Below are 15184 nucleotides of genomic sequence, written 5' to 3' on the forward strand. Positions count from 1 at the left end.
AAGTCCCCCCAAAATGTGTAGCCCAATTTCTCTTGAGTATGGAAATACCTCATATGTTGACATAAAGTGCTCTGCGGGCTCACAACATGGCTCAAGAGGGAAAGAGCAACTGTGTGATTTTTGAAAAAAAATGTTGCTGTCATGGTTTTTGGGGGCCATGTAGTATTTTTAAACCTCCCATGATGCCAGAACAGCAGATACCCCCCACATTTGACACCATTTTGGAAACTAGACCCCTCCAGGAACGTAACAAGGTTACAGTGAGTACTTACACCTCACAAGTTTTATTGAACAGTGGGCCGTAAAAGTGAAAAATTAGATTTTTAACACTACAATGATGGTGTTAATCCAAATTTTTCATTTTCACATGGTGTAATAGGAGAAAATGGACCCTAAAATTTGAAACCCAATTTCTCCTGATTTAAAAAAGCCCCATATGTGGACATTAAGTGCTCTGCTGGCTCAATACTCGTCTCAGAACAGAAGGACTTTTGGAAATAGAATTTTGCTGGAATTGAAGTCGGGGAGAGGGGAAATTAACAAACCTCCCATAGAGCCAGAACAGCAGAAATTCCCCACATGTGACACCATTTTGGAAACTAGGCCCCTCCAGGAACGTAACAAGGGTTACAGTGAGTACTTACACCTCACAGGTTTTTTGAACAGTGGGCCGTGAAAATAAAAAATGGGATTTTTCAGACTATATTGATAATGTTACCCCAAATGTTTTATTTTCACATGGGGTAATAGGGCAAAAGGCCTCCAAAATTTGTAGTGCAATTTCGCCTTAAAGAGAAAATACCCCATATGTGGATGTAAAGTGCTCTGCGGGCACACTGTAATGCTCAGAATAGAAGACGCGCCATTGGGCTTTTGGAGTGAAAAGTTTGTTGGAATTGAAGTCGGGGGGCCATGTGCATGTACAAAGCCCCCATTGTGCAAGAACAGAAATAACCCCACACATGTGACACCATATTAGAAACTACACCCCTCAAGAAACTTAACAAGGGTTATAGTGAGTACTTACACCTCACATGTTTTTTGAACAGTGGGCCATAAAAGTGAAAGAATAAATTTTTTACAATGAAATGCTGGTATTAACCAAACCATTTTTTTGTTTCACAAGTGGTAAGAAAGAAAAGCTCCACAAAATTTGTAGCCCAATTTCTCCAGGAAAAGGAAATATCCCATATAAGGCAGAAAAGCACTATGCGGGTGCAAAACAGGGCTTAGGAGTGAGACAGCACCGATGAGATTTGAGGCCTAAAGTAGTGCTTTGCACTGCAATGGTTAAGGTTCTGATGTAAAATAAAAAATAAAAAAAAACGGCAAGTGACCACAATTTTGAAACTACACCCCTCAAGGAAGGTAACAAGGGGTACAGTGAGTACTCACACCTCACAGGTTTTTTGAAAAGTGGGCCATAAATTGAAAAATCTTATTTTTTTTACACTAAAATGCTGGGTTTACCCAGGGGTAATGGGAGAAATTGGGTTACATATTTTGGCGGGCTTTTTCTCCTGACTATGGAAACACATCCACATATGGGGTAACGTGTGGGGGGGGGGGGGGGAGAGATGAAAATTGCAATTTTAATACTAATATGCCAATTCCCAGAATGATGACCCAGAGTATAGCCGAAAGTAAAAAAATTATGCCCGCCCCAAACCCTATACTCTGACTCATCATTCTGGGAATGTGATGTGTGTGGCCGTCCCTAACCTGTTACCTCAAATGTGCACCCCACTCAGGTGGGGAGAGAGCGCTGCGCATTTGAGGCAACTGCAAACCCCAAATGCTGTTGACTCTGTGTCCCATGACCCTTTTTTGGGGGGAGGGGGGGGAATATTGGGGGTATTTGCAAAGAGGTTTTGTTTTGTTTGTTTTTTGTTTTAAATTTGGAAGACAATGTGGGAGATTTATCAAAACCTGCCCTGAGGAAAAGTTGCTGTGTTGCCCATAGCAACCAATCAGATTTCTTCTTTCATTTTTTTAAAAGGTCTCTACAAAATTAAAGAAGGGATCTGATTGGTTGCTATGGGCAACTCAGCAGCTTTTCCTCTGAATGGGTTTTCATAAATCTCCCCCAATGTACTCTGGACTGGTACATTGGAGTCGAATTCTGGGGAGTGAAAATCAGGTGAAAGGATTAAAAATTTAGAACTCCATGGAAGTGTGATACAAAGTAGAATTATAAAGTAGAATTACAAAGTCATTAGAAAGTAGAATTGGTGGCGCAAAAAATAAGCCCTCATATGGATTTTTAGGTGCAAAATTGAAAGAGTTATGATTTTTTAAAGGCAAGGAGGAAAAAACGAAAATGGAAAAACCCTCGGTCCTTAAGGGGTTAAGGACTCAGGTTGCAGGGCGTATGCATACGCCCTGCATCCTGAAGTGGTTAAAGCTGCAATAAACCAGAGTTTTAAGTATGCTGTCCGTGTCACGATGCCGGCTGGCAGGTAGTGGACCCTCTGTGCCAGAGAGGGATTGGCGTGGACCGTGCTAGTGGACCGGTTCTAAGCCACTACTGGTTTTCACCAGAGCCCGCCGCAAAGCGGGATGGTCTTGCTGCGGCGGTAGTGACCAGGTCGTATCCACTAGCAACGGCTCACCTCTCTGGCTGCTGAAGATAGGCGCGGTACAAGGGAGTAGGCAGAAGCAAGGTCGGACGTAGCAGAAGGTCGGGGCAGGCAGCAAGGATCGTAGTCAGGGGCAACGGCAGAAGGTCTGGAAACACAGGCAAGGAACACACAAGGAACGCTTTCACTGGCACTAAGGCAACAAGATCCGGCAAGGGAGTGCAAGGGAAGTGAGGTAATATAGGGAAGTGCACAGGTGAAAACCCTAATTGGAACCACTGCGCCAATCAGCGGCGCAGTGGCCCTTTAAATCGCAGAGACCCGGCGCGCGCGCGCCCTAGGGAGCGGGGCCGCGCGCGCCGGGACAGAACAGACGGGGAGCGAGTCAGGTAGGGGAGCCGGGGTGCGCATCGCGAGCGGGCGCTACCCGCATCGCGAATCGCATCCCGGCTGGCAGCAGGATCGCAGCGCCCCGGGTCAGAGGACGTGACCGGAGCGCTGCAGCGGAGGGAGTGAAGCGAGCGCTCCGGGGAGGAGCGGGGACCCGGAGCGCTCGGCGTAACAGTACCCCCCCCCTTGGGTCTCCCCCTCTTCTTGGAGCCTGAGAACCTGAGGAGCAGACTTTTGTCAAGGATGTTGTCCTCAGGTTCCCAGGATCTCTCTTCAGGACCACAACCCTCCCAGTCTACTAAAAAAAAATTTTTCCCTCTGACCTTTTTGGCAGCCAAAATTTCCTTGACCGAGAAGACGTCCGAGGAGCCGGAAACAGGAGTGGGAGGAACAGATTTGGGAGAAAAACGGTTGAGGATGAGTGGTTTGAGAAGAGAGACGTGAAAGGCATTAGGGATACGAAGAGAAGGAGGAAGAAGAAGTTTATAAGAGACAGGATTAATTTGACACAAAATTTTGAAAGGACCAAGATAGCGTGGTCCCAACTTGTAGCTAGGGACACGGAAGCGGACATATTTAGCGGAGAGCCATACCTTGTCTCCAGGGGAAAAAACGGGGGGAGCTCTTCTTTTCTTATCCGCGAACCTCTTCATGCGTGAAGAAGCCTGTAAGAGAGAATTTTGGGTCTCTCTCCATATAATGGAAAGGTCACGAGAAATTTCATCCACAGCGGGCAGACCAGAGGGCAAGGGGGTAGGGAGGGGGGGAAGAGGGTGACGGCCGTACACCACGAAAAATGGGGATTTGGAGGAAGATTCAGAGACCCTGAAGTTATACGAAAATTCGGCCCATGGAAGGAGATCTGCCCAGTCATCCTGGCGGGAGGAAACAAAATGTCGCAAATAATCACCCAGGATCTGGTTAATTCTTTCTACTTGTCCATTGGACTGGGGATGATATGCAGAGGAAAAATTTAATTTAATCTTGAGTTGTTTACAGAGAGCCCTCCAGAATTTAGACACGAATTGGACCCCTCTATCCGAGACAATCTGCGTAGGCAACCCGTGAAGACGAAAAATGTGTACAAAAAATTGTTTAGCCAACTGAGGCGCAGAAGGAAGACCAGGAAGAGGGATGAAATGTGCCATTTTGGAGAATCGATCAACGACCACCCAAATAACGGTGTTGCCACGGGAAGGGGGTAAATCAGTAATAAAATCCATACCAATCAGAGACCAAGGCTGTTCGGGGACAGGCAGAGGATGAAGAAAACCAGCGGGCTTCTGGCGAGGAGTCTTATCCCGGGCACAGATAGTGCAGGCTCGCACAAAGTCCCCAACATCCGTCTCCAGAGTCGGCCACCAATAGAAGCGGGAGATGAGTTGCACAGATTTCTTGATGCCCGCATGACCTGCGAGATGGGAGGAGTGACCCCATTTGAGGATTCCGAGGCGTTGGCGTGGAGAAACAAAGGTCTTTCCTGGAGGAGTCTGCCTGATGGAGGCAGGAGAAGTGGAGATCAGGCAGTCAGGTGGAATGATGTGTTGCGGAGGGAGATCAACTTCTGAGGCATCCGAGGAACGAGAGAGAGCATCGGCCCTAATGTTCTTATCGGCAGGACGAAAGTGAATCTCAAAATTAAATCGGGCAAAGAACAGAGACCACCGGGCCTGGCGAGGATTTAGCCGTTGGGCCGACTGGAGGTAGGAGAGGTTCTTGTGGTCGGTGTAGATAATAACAGGAAATCTTGATCCCTCCAGCAGATGCCTCCATTCCTCAAGTGCTAATTTAATGGCTAGAAGCTCTCGATCCCCGATGGAGTAGTTCCTCTCCGCTGGAGAGAAGGTCCTAGAGAAAAAACCACAAGTGACAGCATGCCCGGAAGGATTTTTTTGTAGAAGAACAGCTCCAGCTCCTACTGAGGAGGCATCAACCTCCAATAGGAAGGGTTTGGAAGGGTCAGGTCTGGAGAGCACGGGAGCCGAAGAAAAGGCAGACTTGAGTCGTTTAAAGGAGTCTTCTGCTTGAGGAGGCCAGGACTTGGGATCAGCATTTTTCTTGGTTAAAGCCACGATAGGAGCCACAATGGTAGAAAAATGTGGAATAAATTGCCTGTAATAATTGGCGAACCCCAAAAAGCGTTGGATAGCACGGAGTCCGGAGGGGCGTGGCCAATTTAAGACGGCAGAGAGTTTGTCTGGATCCATCTGTAGTCCCTGGCCAGAGACCAAATATCCTAGAAAAGGAAGAGATTGGCATTCAAACAGACATTTCTCAATTTTGGCATAGAGTTGGTTGTCACGAAGTCTCTGAAGAACCATACGGACATGCTGGCGGTGTTCTTCTAGATTGGCAGAAAAAATTAGGATATCGTCCAGATATACCACAACACAGGAGTATAACAGATCACGAAAAATTTCATTGACAAAGTCTTGGAAGACGGCAGGGGCATTGCACAGTCCAAAGGGCATGACCAGATACTCAAAGTGTCCATCTCTGGTGTTAAATGCCGTTTTCCACTCGTCCCCCTCTCTGATGCGGATGAGGTTATAGGCGCCTCTTAAGTCCAATTTAGTGAAGATGTGGGCACCTTGGAGGCGATCAAAGAGTTCAGAGATGAGGGGTAAGGGGTAGCGGTTCTTAACCGTGATTTTATTAAGACCGCGGTAGTCAATGCAAGGACGTAGGGAGCCATCTTTTTTGGACACAAAGAAAAATCCGGCTCCGGCAGGAGAGGAGGATTTACGGATAAAGCCCTTTTTTAGATTCTCCTGGACGTATTCGGACATGGCAAGAGTCTCTGGGGCAGAGAGAGGATAAATTCTGCCCCGGGGTGGAGTAGTACCCGGGAGGAGGTCGATAGGGCAATCATAAGGCCTGTGAGGAGGTAGAGTCTCAGCTTGTTTTTTGCAGAAAACATCCGCGAAGTCCATATAGGCCTTAGGGAGACCGGTTACTGGAGGAACCACAGAGTTACGGCAAGGGTTACTGGGAACCGGTTTTAGACAGTTCTTGGAACAAGAGGACCCCCAACTCTTGATCTCCCCAGTGGACCAATCCAGGGTTGGGGAATGAAGTTGAAGCCAGGGAAGTCCAAGGAGAATCTCCGAGGTGCAATTGGGGAGGACCAAAAGTTCAATCCTCTCATGATGAGATCCGATGCTCATAAGAAGGGGCTCCGTGCGGAAACGTATGGTACAGTCCAATCTTTCATTATTTACACAATTGATGTAGAGGGGTCTGGCGAGACTGGTCACTGGGATGTTGAACCTGTTGACGAGAGAGGCCAAAATAAAATTTCCTGCAGATCCAGAGTCCAAGAAGGCCACTGTAGAGAAGGAGAAGGCAGAGGCAGACATCCGCACAGGCACAGTAAGACGTGGAGAAGCAGAGTAGACATCAAGGACTGTCTCACCTTTGTGCGGAGTCAGCGTACGTTTTTCCAGGCGGGGAGGACGGATAGGACAATCCCTCAGGAAGTGTTCGGTACTAGCACAGTACAGGCAGAGGTTCTCCATACGGCGTCGTGTCCTCTCTTGAGGTGTCAGGCGAGACCGGTCGACCTGCATAGCCTCCACGGCGGGAGGCACAGGAACAGATTGCAGGGGACCAGAGGAGAGAGGAGCCGAGGAGACGAAACGCCTCGTGCGAACAGAGTCCATATCTTGGCGGAGTTCCAGACGCCTTTCAGAAAAACGCATGTCAATGCGAGTGGCTAGGTGAATAAGTTCATGTAGATTAGCAGGAATTTCTCGTGCGGCCAGAACATCTTTAATGTTGCTGGATAGGCCTTTTTTGAAGGTCGCGCAGAGGGCCTCATTATTCCAGGACAATTCTGAAGCAAGTGTACGGAATTGTACGGCATACTCGCCAACGGAAGAATTACCCTGGACCAGGTTCAACAGGGCAGTCTCAGCAGAAGAGGCTCGGGCAGGTTCCTCAAAGACACTTCGGATTTCCGAGAAGAAGGAGTGTACAGAGGCAGTGACGGGGTCATTGCGGTCCCAGAGCGGTGTGGCCCATGACAGGGCTTTTCCGGACAGGAGACTGACTACGAAAGCCACCTTAGACCTTTCAGTGGGAAACAGGTCCGACATCATCTCCAGATGCAGGGAACATTGGGAAAGAAAGCCACGGCAAAACTTAGAGTCCCCATCAAATTTATCCGGCAAGGATAAGCGTATCCCAGGAGCGGCCACTCGCTGCGGAGGAGGTGCAGGAGCTGGCGGAGGAGATGACTGCTGAAGCTGTGGTAGCAACTGTTGTAGCATAACGGTCAGTTGAGACAGCTGTTGGCCTTGTTGCGCTATCTGTTGTGACTGCTGGGCGACCACCGTGGTGAGGTCAGCGACAACTGGCAGAGGAACTTCAGCGGGATCCATGGCCGGATCTACTGTCACGATGCCGGCTGGCAGGTAGTGGACCCTCTGTGCCAGAGAGGGATTGGCGTGGACCGTGCTAGTGGACCGGTTCTAAGCCACTACTGGTTTTCACCAGAGCCCGCCGCAAAGCGGGATGGTCTTGCTGCGGCGGTAGTGACCAGGTCGTATCCACTAGCAACGGCTCACCTCTCTGGCTGCTGAAGATAGGCGCGGTACAAGGGAGTAGGCAGAAGCAAGGTCGGACGTAGCAGAAGGTCGGGGCAGGCAGCAAGGATCGTAGTCAGGGGCAACGGCAGAAGGTCTGGAAACACAGGCAAGGAACACACAAGGAACGCTTTCACTGGCACTAAGGCAACAAGATCCGGCAAGGGAGTGCAAGGGAAGTGAGGTAATATAGGGAAGTGCACAGGTGAAAACCCTAATTGGAACCACTGCGCCAATCAGCGGCGCAGTGGCCCTTTAAATCGCAGAGACCCGGCGCGCGCGCGCCCTAGGGAGCGGGGCCGCGCGCGCCGGGACAGAACAGACGGGGAGCGAGTCAGGTAGGGGAGCCGGGGTGCGCATCGCGAGCGGGCGCTACCCGCATCGCGAATCGCATCCCGGCTGGCAGCAGGATCGCAGCGCCCTGGGTCAGAGGACGTGACCGGAGCGCTGCAGCGGAGGGAGTGAAGCGAGCGCTCCGGGGAGGAGCGGGGACCCGGAGCGCTCGGCGTAACAGTCCGTTCCATTTCCTTCTTCTGCTTGCCGAGAGTTGGACCGTGCACCCCACCGCCAAGTGAGCTGACAACCGCCTTGCTGTTTAGATTTGTAAATTACTTTTAGTTAAAAAAAAATTGTAATCCTTTCAGTACTTATCAGCTGCTGTATACTACAGAGAAAGTTCTTTTCTTTTTTAAATTTTCTCTGTCTGAGCTCTCTTCTGACACCTCTGTCCATGTCAGGAACTGTCCAGAGCAAGATGTGTTTTCTATTCGGATTTGCTCCTGCTCTGGACAGTTACTGACATGGACAGATGTGTCAGCAAAGAGCACCTTGGTCAGAACTTCCTCTGTAGTATACAGCAGCTGTTAATTACTAGAAGGATTAAGATTTTTTAATAGAAGTAATTTACAAATCTGTTTAACTTTCTGACACCAGTTGATTTTAAAAGAATTGTTTTCCACAGGAGTACCCCTTTAAAGGGGTTATCCAGGAAAATCATTTTTTTATATATATCAACTGGCTCCAGAAAGTTAAACAGATTTGTAAATTACTTCTATTAAAAAATCTTAATCCTTTCAGTACTTATGAGCTTCTGAAGTTAATGTTGTTCTTTCCTGTCTAAGTGTTCTCTGATGACACGTGTCTCGGGAACCGCCCATTTTAAAAGAGGAGAACCCCTTTAAATAGATTTGTAAATTACTTCTATTAAAAAATCTTAATCCTTCCAGTATTTATCAGCTGCTGTCATGATCCACAGGAAGTTCTTTTCTTTTTTAATTTCCTTTCTGTCTTACCACAGTACTCTCTGCTGACACCTCTGTCCATTTTAGGAACTGTCCAGAGTAGGAGCAAATCCCCATAGAAAACCTCTCCTACTCTGCACAGTTCCTAAAATGGACAGAGGTGTCAACAGAGAACACTGTGGTCAGAAAGGAAATTCAAAAAGAGAAGAACTTCCTGTGGATCATAACAGCAGCTGAAAAGTACTGGAAGGATTAAGATTTTTTAATAGAAGTAATTTACAAATCTGTTTAACTTTCAGGCACCAGTTGATTTAAAAAAAAAATGTTTTCCAGTGCAGTACCCCTTTAAAGGCTACAAACCTTTCTGAAACACACTTGTTCCATTGTATTTGAAATATAAAAGTTTGCAAAGTGTCTTAAAATATCATCCTACTACAGATTTTCTACAGATGTTTGTGGCTTTGCAATATAATTCCGCGATACCTGTACTTACTGTGGTGTAAAGAATGAAAGCACACAGGCTCTCAGCCGCATTGAAGCAGCTGACTAGCGCACAAGTTTGCAGGAAAATCTTACACTGTTTGGCTTCCTCATTCTGGCCTCATGGGGCCAAGTGCCCGTGTGTTTTCACTCAAAGGTTACTTTCACATGGCAGTATAATGGTCAGTATTTCATATCAATAAGCCAAAGTCAGAAGTATAACTAACACAAAGAAAAATATAATTGAAAGAATTGCATCTCTTTCGTGTTTTGGCTTCACTCCTAGTTTCAGCTCCAAATACTGACCAAAATACTGCCATGCACAAATGGTCTAATCCTGTATTCCAATGTTACCATCTTCATGTGGCTCCTCTTCTTACTGACCTGCTATCTGTCTGTAGTCCATTTCCAAATAGATACATAGGCCTGCATAATAGCTGTATACACAGAACAGAACATTATATACTAAATTGCTTATTTTAAAAGGGTATTCCACTGCCCCAGCGTTCGGAACATTTTGTTTGAAACGCAGTGTACGGTCTGCAGGGGGTCCAGGCGTCACAGTCCCACCCCTCATGATGTCACACCATGTCCCCTCAATGCAAGTCTATGGGAAGGGGGCGTGGTGGCTGCCACAACCCCTCCCATAGACTTGCATTGAGGGGCATGGTGTGACATCATGAGGGGCGTAGTCATGACATCCCAACTCCCACAGTCCGAACGCTGGGTCAGTGGAGTACCCCTTTAACTACAAAAAATAGGGGAACAAGAAGCGCAACAACAGGGTGACTTGCAAACTAAATTAGCTATGTGATGTTTTTGTGATAAATGGCTTCCTACCCTGAAATCTGTTATAGTTTGGACACAATTTTTCTTTCTCATTTTTATACCATACTGTGGTAGCACGGGGGTTGGAATAAAAAAAAATTATAATTTCCATTGTAAAAAGTATTATTTATAGTCTTTTATAAAGTATTACCTATAGGGTATAATACTAATACTTCTGTTAAGCTACAGAATTAAGATTGCAGCAACAATCTATACATTCTATTAGTTGGCCAGTTACATGCAAGATCCTATTATTTTTTAGTAGTATAAAGAATAATACAGTAGACGGCACTCACCGAGCAGGGACGTGTTTATTCACAGCGGACAAACATCACGCATGCAGCAGGTGGGAGAGAGGTGATGGAGGACAGAGCTAGCTGGAACAAGCTGTTTCGTGCGTCTGACGCATTTCCTCAAGCCGGAATGTCTCCATTGGAGCCATTCTGGCTCAAGGAAATGCGTCAGATGCATGAAACAGCTTGTTCTGGCTAGCCCCCTCCTCCACCGCTCCCCCGCCTGCTACCTGCGAGATGTTTCTCTGCTGTGAAAAAAACACTTCCCTGCTCGGTGACTGCTGTCTACTGTATTATTCTTTATACTACTGGATTCTCTACCTTATTGTGGCTGAGCACCATCACTGCAGGCTCACGAGTCAGTTCTATGTGCTTCCCTGTGCTTCTCCCTGCGCTTAGTCTCGTATGTGCCAGCTTCTCCCTTCTCTGTTTTAGCTATTATTTTTTCGTTTTCTACCTTGATATTGCTCTGAATTTTCTGCTCAGTCTCATTTAGATTCACATAAAAGTAGTAGAGAGTCGGCACTCGTAAAAGTGGTGGTGCACGTGGACCAGGGGTACAAATAATAGGTATAGGTAGAAGAAATCCCGGCACTCACTGGGTATGCTGAATCATAGTAGTTTATTAATCCATATGCAAGGTAATGCAAAATAGCGACTCGCAGGACGCGTTTCGGCCAGGTGGCCTTTGAGATCAGTTGACAAAGGCCACCTGGCCGAAACGCGTCCTGCGAGTCGCTATTTTGCATTACCTTGCATATAATAAACTACTATGATTCAGCATACCCAGTGAGTGCTGGGATTTCTTCTACCTATCATTTAGATTCACAGACTTGGAAGGGGGTGTTCCCCAGCAGGCCTGACATCATCTGAAGTCATACAGGGGAGAACTTCCTCCCTCACTCTGCTACACACAGCCCAGAGCAGTTCAGTGTGAGATGAGCTTTGATTGGCTAAGGCTGCACACACCCTCTCAGCACTCCAGACTGCATTTCCTGATTTTGGACTAGTGGTATGATGTATATGGGGGCAGATGCTGAGGGCAATGGTGATTAAGCATGATAGTGTTTACACAGAAGATAGGTCTCTGCCAATAATGTTTTGCAGCAATTAACATTTCTGAAATAAACATTCTTTCTTAGGCAAGCATGCATGCTTATAGGAGGTCATCAGTGATAGTTGTCTTATCTGTATGTCCAGCCTTACTTTACCACATAGTGGCGTACATCATATACTATGTTCTCTTCTATAGGTTTCCAAAGTGGCACATTGCAGATATTTACAGCTCACTTCAATTCCTCAAGACCTCCCATCTGATATCAAAGAACTAATCATAGATCACAACAATGTGAAAAGTCTACAGGAAGATGCTTTGCAGCGATATCCAGATCTTAACAACTTGAGTTTAAAATCCAACAATTTGGGTTATCTAGATTGGAATATTTTTGAGGGCACTTCAAAACAGGAGTCACCATTACCAGAGGAAAACACTATTTTCATGAAATATACTTTGGTATCCTTGGGCTTGAGATCTGCCGTATCCCTGAGGTGGCTGGATCTTTCTAGAAATTCTCTTAATGAAGACATGGTACAAACACTCCTTACAAATTTAACAACCTTGGAATATCTAAATTTGGACTATAATATCATCATGCGTTTGGATAGGTTTTCCTTTGAAGGTCTGAGGAACCTAAAAGAGCTGAGCCTTCAGAGGAATTACATTTATGAGATTGGAGCAGGGACATTTGACAGCCTTGTGAACCTGAGGACTCTAAACATGGCTTTTAATCTTCTACCATGTATTGTTGACTTTGGTGCAACACAGCTTCAAGTTCTCAATCTCAGCCACAACCACATTGAATGGTTCTTTTCACGGGAAGTTGACCTTGATTTTCAGCTACAGAAATTAGACATTTCTCACAACCAATTGTTATTTTTTCCATTTTTGCCAAAAAAACATCACTTACGCACGTTGCTGCTGTCTGACAACAAGATGAAGTTTTATAGCAAACACTTTGATAAAAATTCTTCCTTTGCAGATTTCCTTATATTTGAAAACAATAGATCCAATATCACGACTGTTTACCTGTGGTCAGATTTCATCCCAAGTGATCTCTCTACCTTAAATATTTTGGATATTAGTAAAAACCAATTTGATTATTTGCCAGATGACTTTCTTTCTGCAATGTCATCTATGTCTTCTCTGAAACTGAACTGGAACTGCCTGGAGACCTTTGATTTAGCAAATAAACAGATTACGAGTAATCTTACATTTCTGGATCTCAGTAATAATAAACTGTCAGGGTTAAGCTTAGAAGAGAGCAGATCCAACCTTCATCAGCTAGGCTACCTCAACCTTAGCCAGAATAGACTTCAAGAGATACCCAGACAGATTTTTACCACCATGACCAGTCTAAGCACCCTAGATCTGAGCCATAATCTGATCTCCCTTTGTTCTCCTACCAATACTGATGACTACCAGGACTGTGTGGACCTTAGGAATATTCCATCACTTCAGCACCTTCGCTTGTCAGACTGTGGGTTAAAATTGGACAAGCAAGCTATTTTCCATGGAACTACATTAAGACACGTGGATGTTTCATACAACCAAGTTAAAAGCCTTGAATTTTTGCAAGATACAGTCAAAATGCTAAAATCTCTTTCTCTCCGAAATTGCCTACACTTTGTGGACAACATTGATTTCTCACACTTTAAAAGCTTGACCTCCCTTGATATATCAGAAAATAACCTCACTACATTTCCAAATTCGTTATTGGATCTTACTCTTCAGTATTTGGATATCCATGAAAATAAACTAACTTTAATACCTATATACAGTTCTCACCAACCTCTCTTCAGGAGCCTTAATACCATATACTTAAGTCGAAACTCCTTTGACTGCTGTAAATTGAATTGGTATGACATTCTTACCAAATCCAATGGTATCAAAATCCCTGATCTTGAACAGACTACTTGTAATTTCTCCAGCAACTATATATCTGTGCAGGAGCTTCCCGAGCCTGTTGGTCATAGCTGCCATTGGAGAAATGGAGGAACTTTTATAATACTAGTCTTTTCTCTTCCCACTTGTGTGACTTTGTTAGTGGCTTTTATACTGTTGTTCCTTCTTTTTAAGGAACCCTTGCTTAAAAAGTTCAAAAAACATTTTAGGACATCCCCAAGCTACTAACATTGAATAGCAGATGTAGCATTGTGACCAAAGTCATAGCCATAACTATTTCAGAGCATGTGTGCATACATAGTACATTTCTGTAGCATAGAGAACTTTTTTTTACAATATTGTTCATATATATATATATATATATATATATATATATATAGATATTAAATATTTGTACTACATAGAGTATACAGATTATAAATCTATAAACACAACAATTAACTTAAAGGGGTATTCCGGGCAAAAACATTTTATTCCCTATCCAAAGGATAGGGGATAAAGTGGCTGATCGTGGGGGCCCGCTGCTGAGATCCCCGCGATCTCCCTGCAGCACCAGCATTCTATGCGAGGACTGCGTCTCTAGTTTCGGAAACCTCCGGGTTTCCAGGATTGGGGATGTGACGTCACGCCACACCCCCTCCATTCATGTCTATGGGAGGGGGCATGACGGCCGTCATGCCCCCTCCCATAGACATGAATGGAGGGGGCGTGGCCTCACGGCCCAGAACTGCAGTCACATCTGGATATGAATAAATTAAATATTTGTTTGCAGAGAATCTTGTATAAGATCTGCCACATAAAAAAATAAAATGGCACATTGGTTATCTTTTTCTACAGTTGTATATCTTGGGTTCACATTAGACACATGCACGTAAGAAAAAATTGGTTCTGTTGTCCTTTTTTTTTTTTTTTTTTCATAGTTTTCGTTTTTTTTTTTTTACCTCATTCAGTATTCTGAACTTTTCGTTATTCCCACCTTAGAAAAACTCTGGTGAAGTTTAGTTTCTTTTCATTTAGTGCATTTTTTGTTATGTCGTTTTCCTTGTCCAACCTCATTCTTTATTCTACACTTTTCATTATTCTGATGTGAAATTATCTTTTGGGACCGATACAGCATTAGTAACTGTGTTCTTTCACTAAAGTTACAATGAAGGAGATTCATCGAAACCTGTGCAAAGGAAAAGTGCCCAATGCAACCAATGAGAGATTTTTAAAATGGCTTCTGAAAAATAAAAGAATCTAATTGGTTGCTATGGGGAACTGCTCTGCTCTTCCTCTACACAGGTTTTGATAAATCTCCAGTAAACTTCTCTCCCAGTCACAAGATCTTCTCCGCCTCCTTAACACCCTCCCTGTCCTAAATCTGACTCGACAGAACCACAAAATGGGAAAGCTCATTGACCAAAGAAGATACACATGACAATAAATACTGCCCATCTGAAAAACTAATCGATTAAATCTGAATACATTCTATAATAATTGGCTAGAGTTAACAAAACTGTCTGAATAAGGGAAGTATGAACCCCCTGATCCAGGCAATAGAGAGTGTAAGCATAAAAATATGCATAGAGAAGGAGCCCAATACAAAAAACTAAATTAGGCCCCAATCCTACTGCTAATTCATAACACAACACTATTCTTCCAAGGACAGGAAGATCTGTACACTATTTGTACTCCACTTCTCAGGACATGTAGAATAAAATGGGACTAGACTATTGTATTGTTTCCCTTGGCTATCTGACTTGGCTAGAAAATTGTAATGCCCCTTCTACCCTTTTTAGTGGGTGGGCAGTTTGGTCTCCAAAATAAGCAGAGTAATGTCATC

At 45.0% G+C, this 15184-nt stretch overlaps 1 protein-coding gene across 5 annotated transcripts in view; it reads left to right on the forward strand.

Moving 5' to 3' along the window:
* The window catches only part of NRROS (negative regulator of reactive oxygen species), a 62501-nt gene extending 48483 nt beyond the window's left edge, over positions 1–14018 (forward strand). For all 5 annotated transcript variants that reach the window (XM_056564410.1, XM_056564412.1, XM_056564411.1 and 2 more), the window contains one exon: positions 11650–14018. In XM_056564410.1, coding sequence (XP_056420385.1) covers positions 11650–13587 — 1938 coding nt within the window. In that variant the 3' untranslated portion in view covers positions 13588–14018. The remainder of the gene's footprint in view (positions 1–11649) is intronic.
* The last annotated feature ends 1166 nt before the right edge of the window (positions 14019–15184 follow it).

The sequence above is a fragment of the Hyla sarda genome, chromosome 3 (genome assembly GCF_029499605.1).
Source record: "Hyla sarda isolate aHylSar1 chromosome 3, aHylSar1.hap1, whole genome shotgun sequence".
NCBI lineage: Eukaryota > Metazoa > Chordata > Amphibia > Anura > Hylidae > Hyla > Hyla sarda.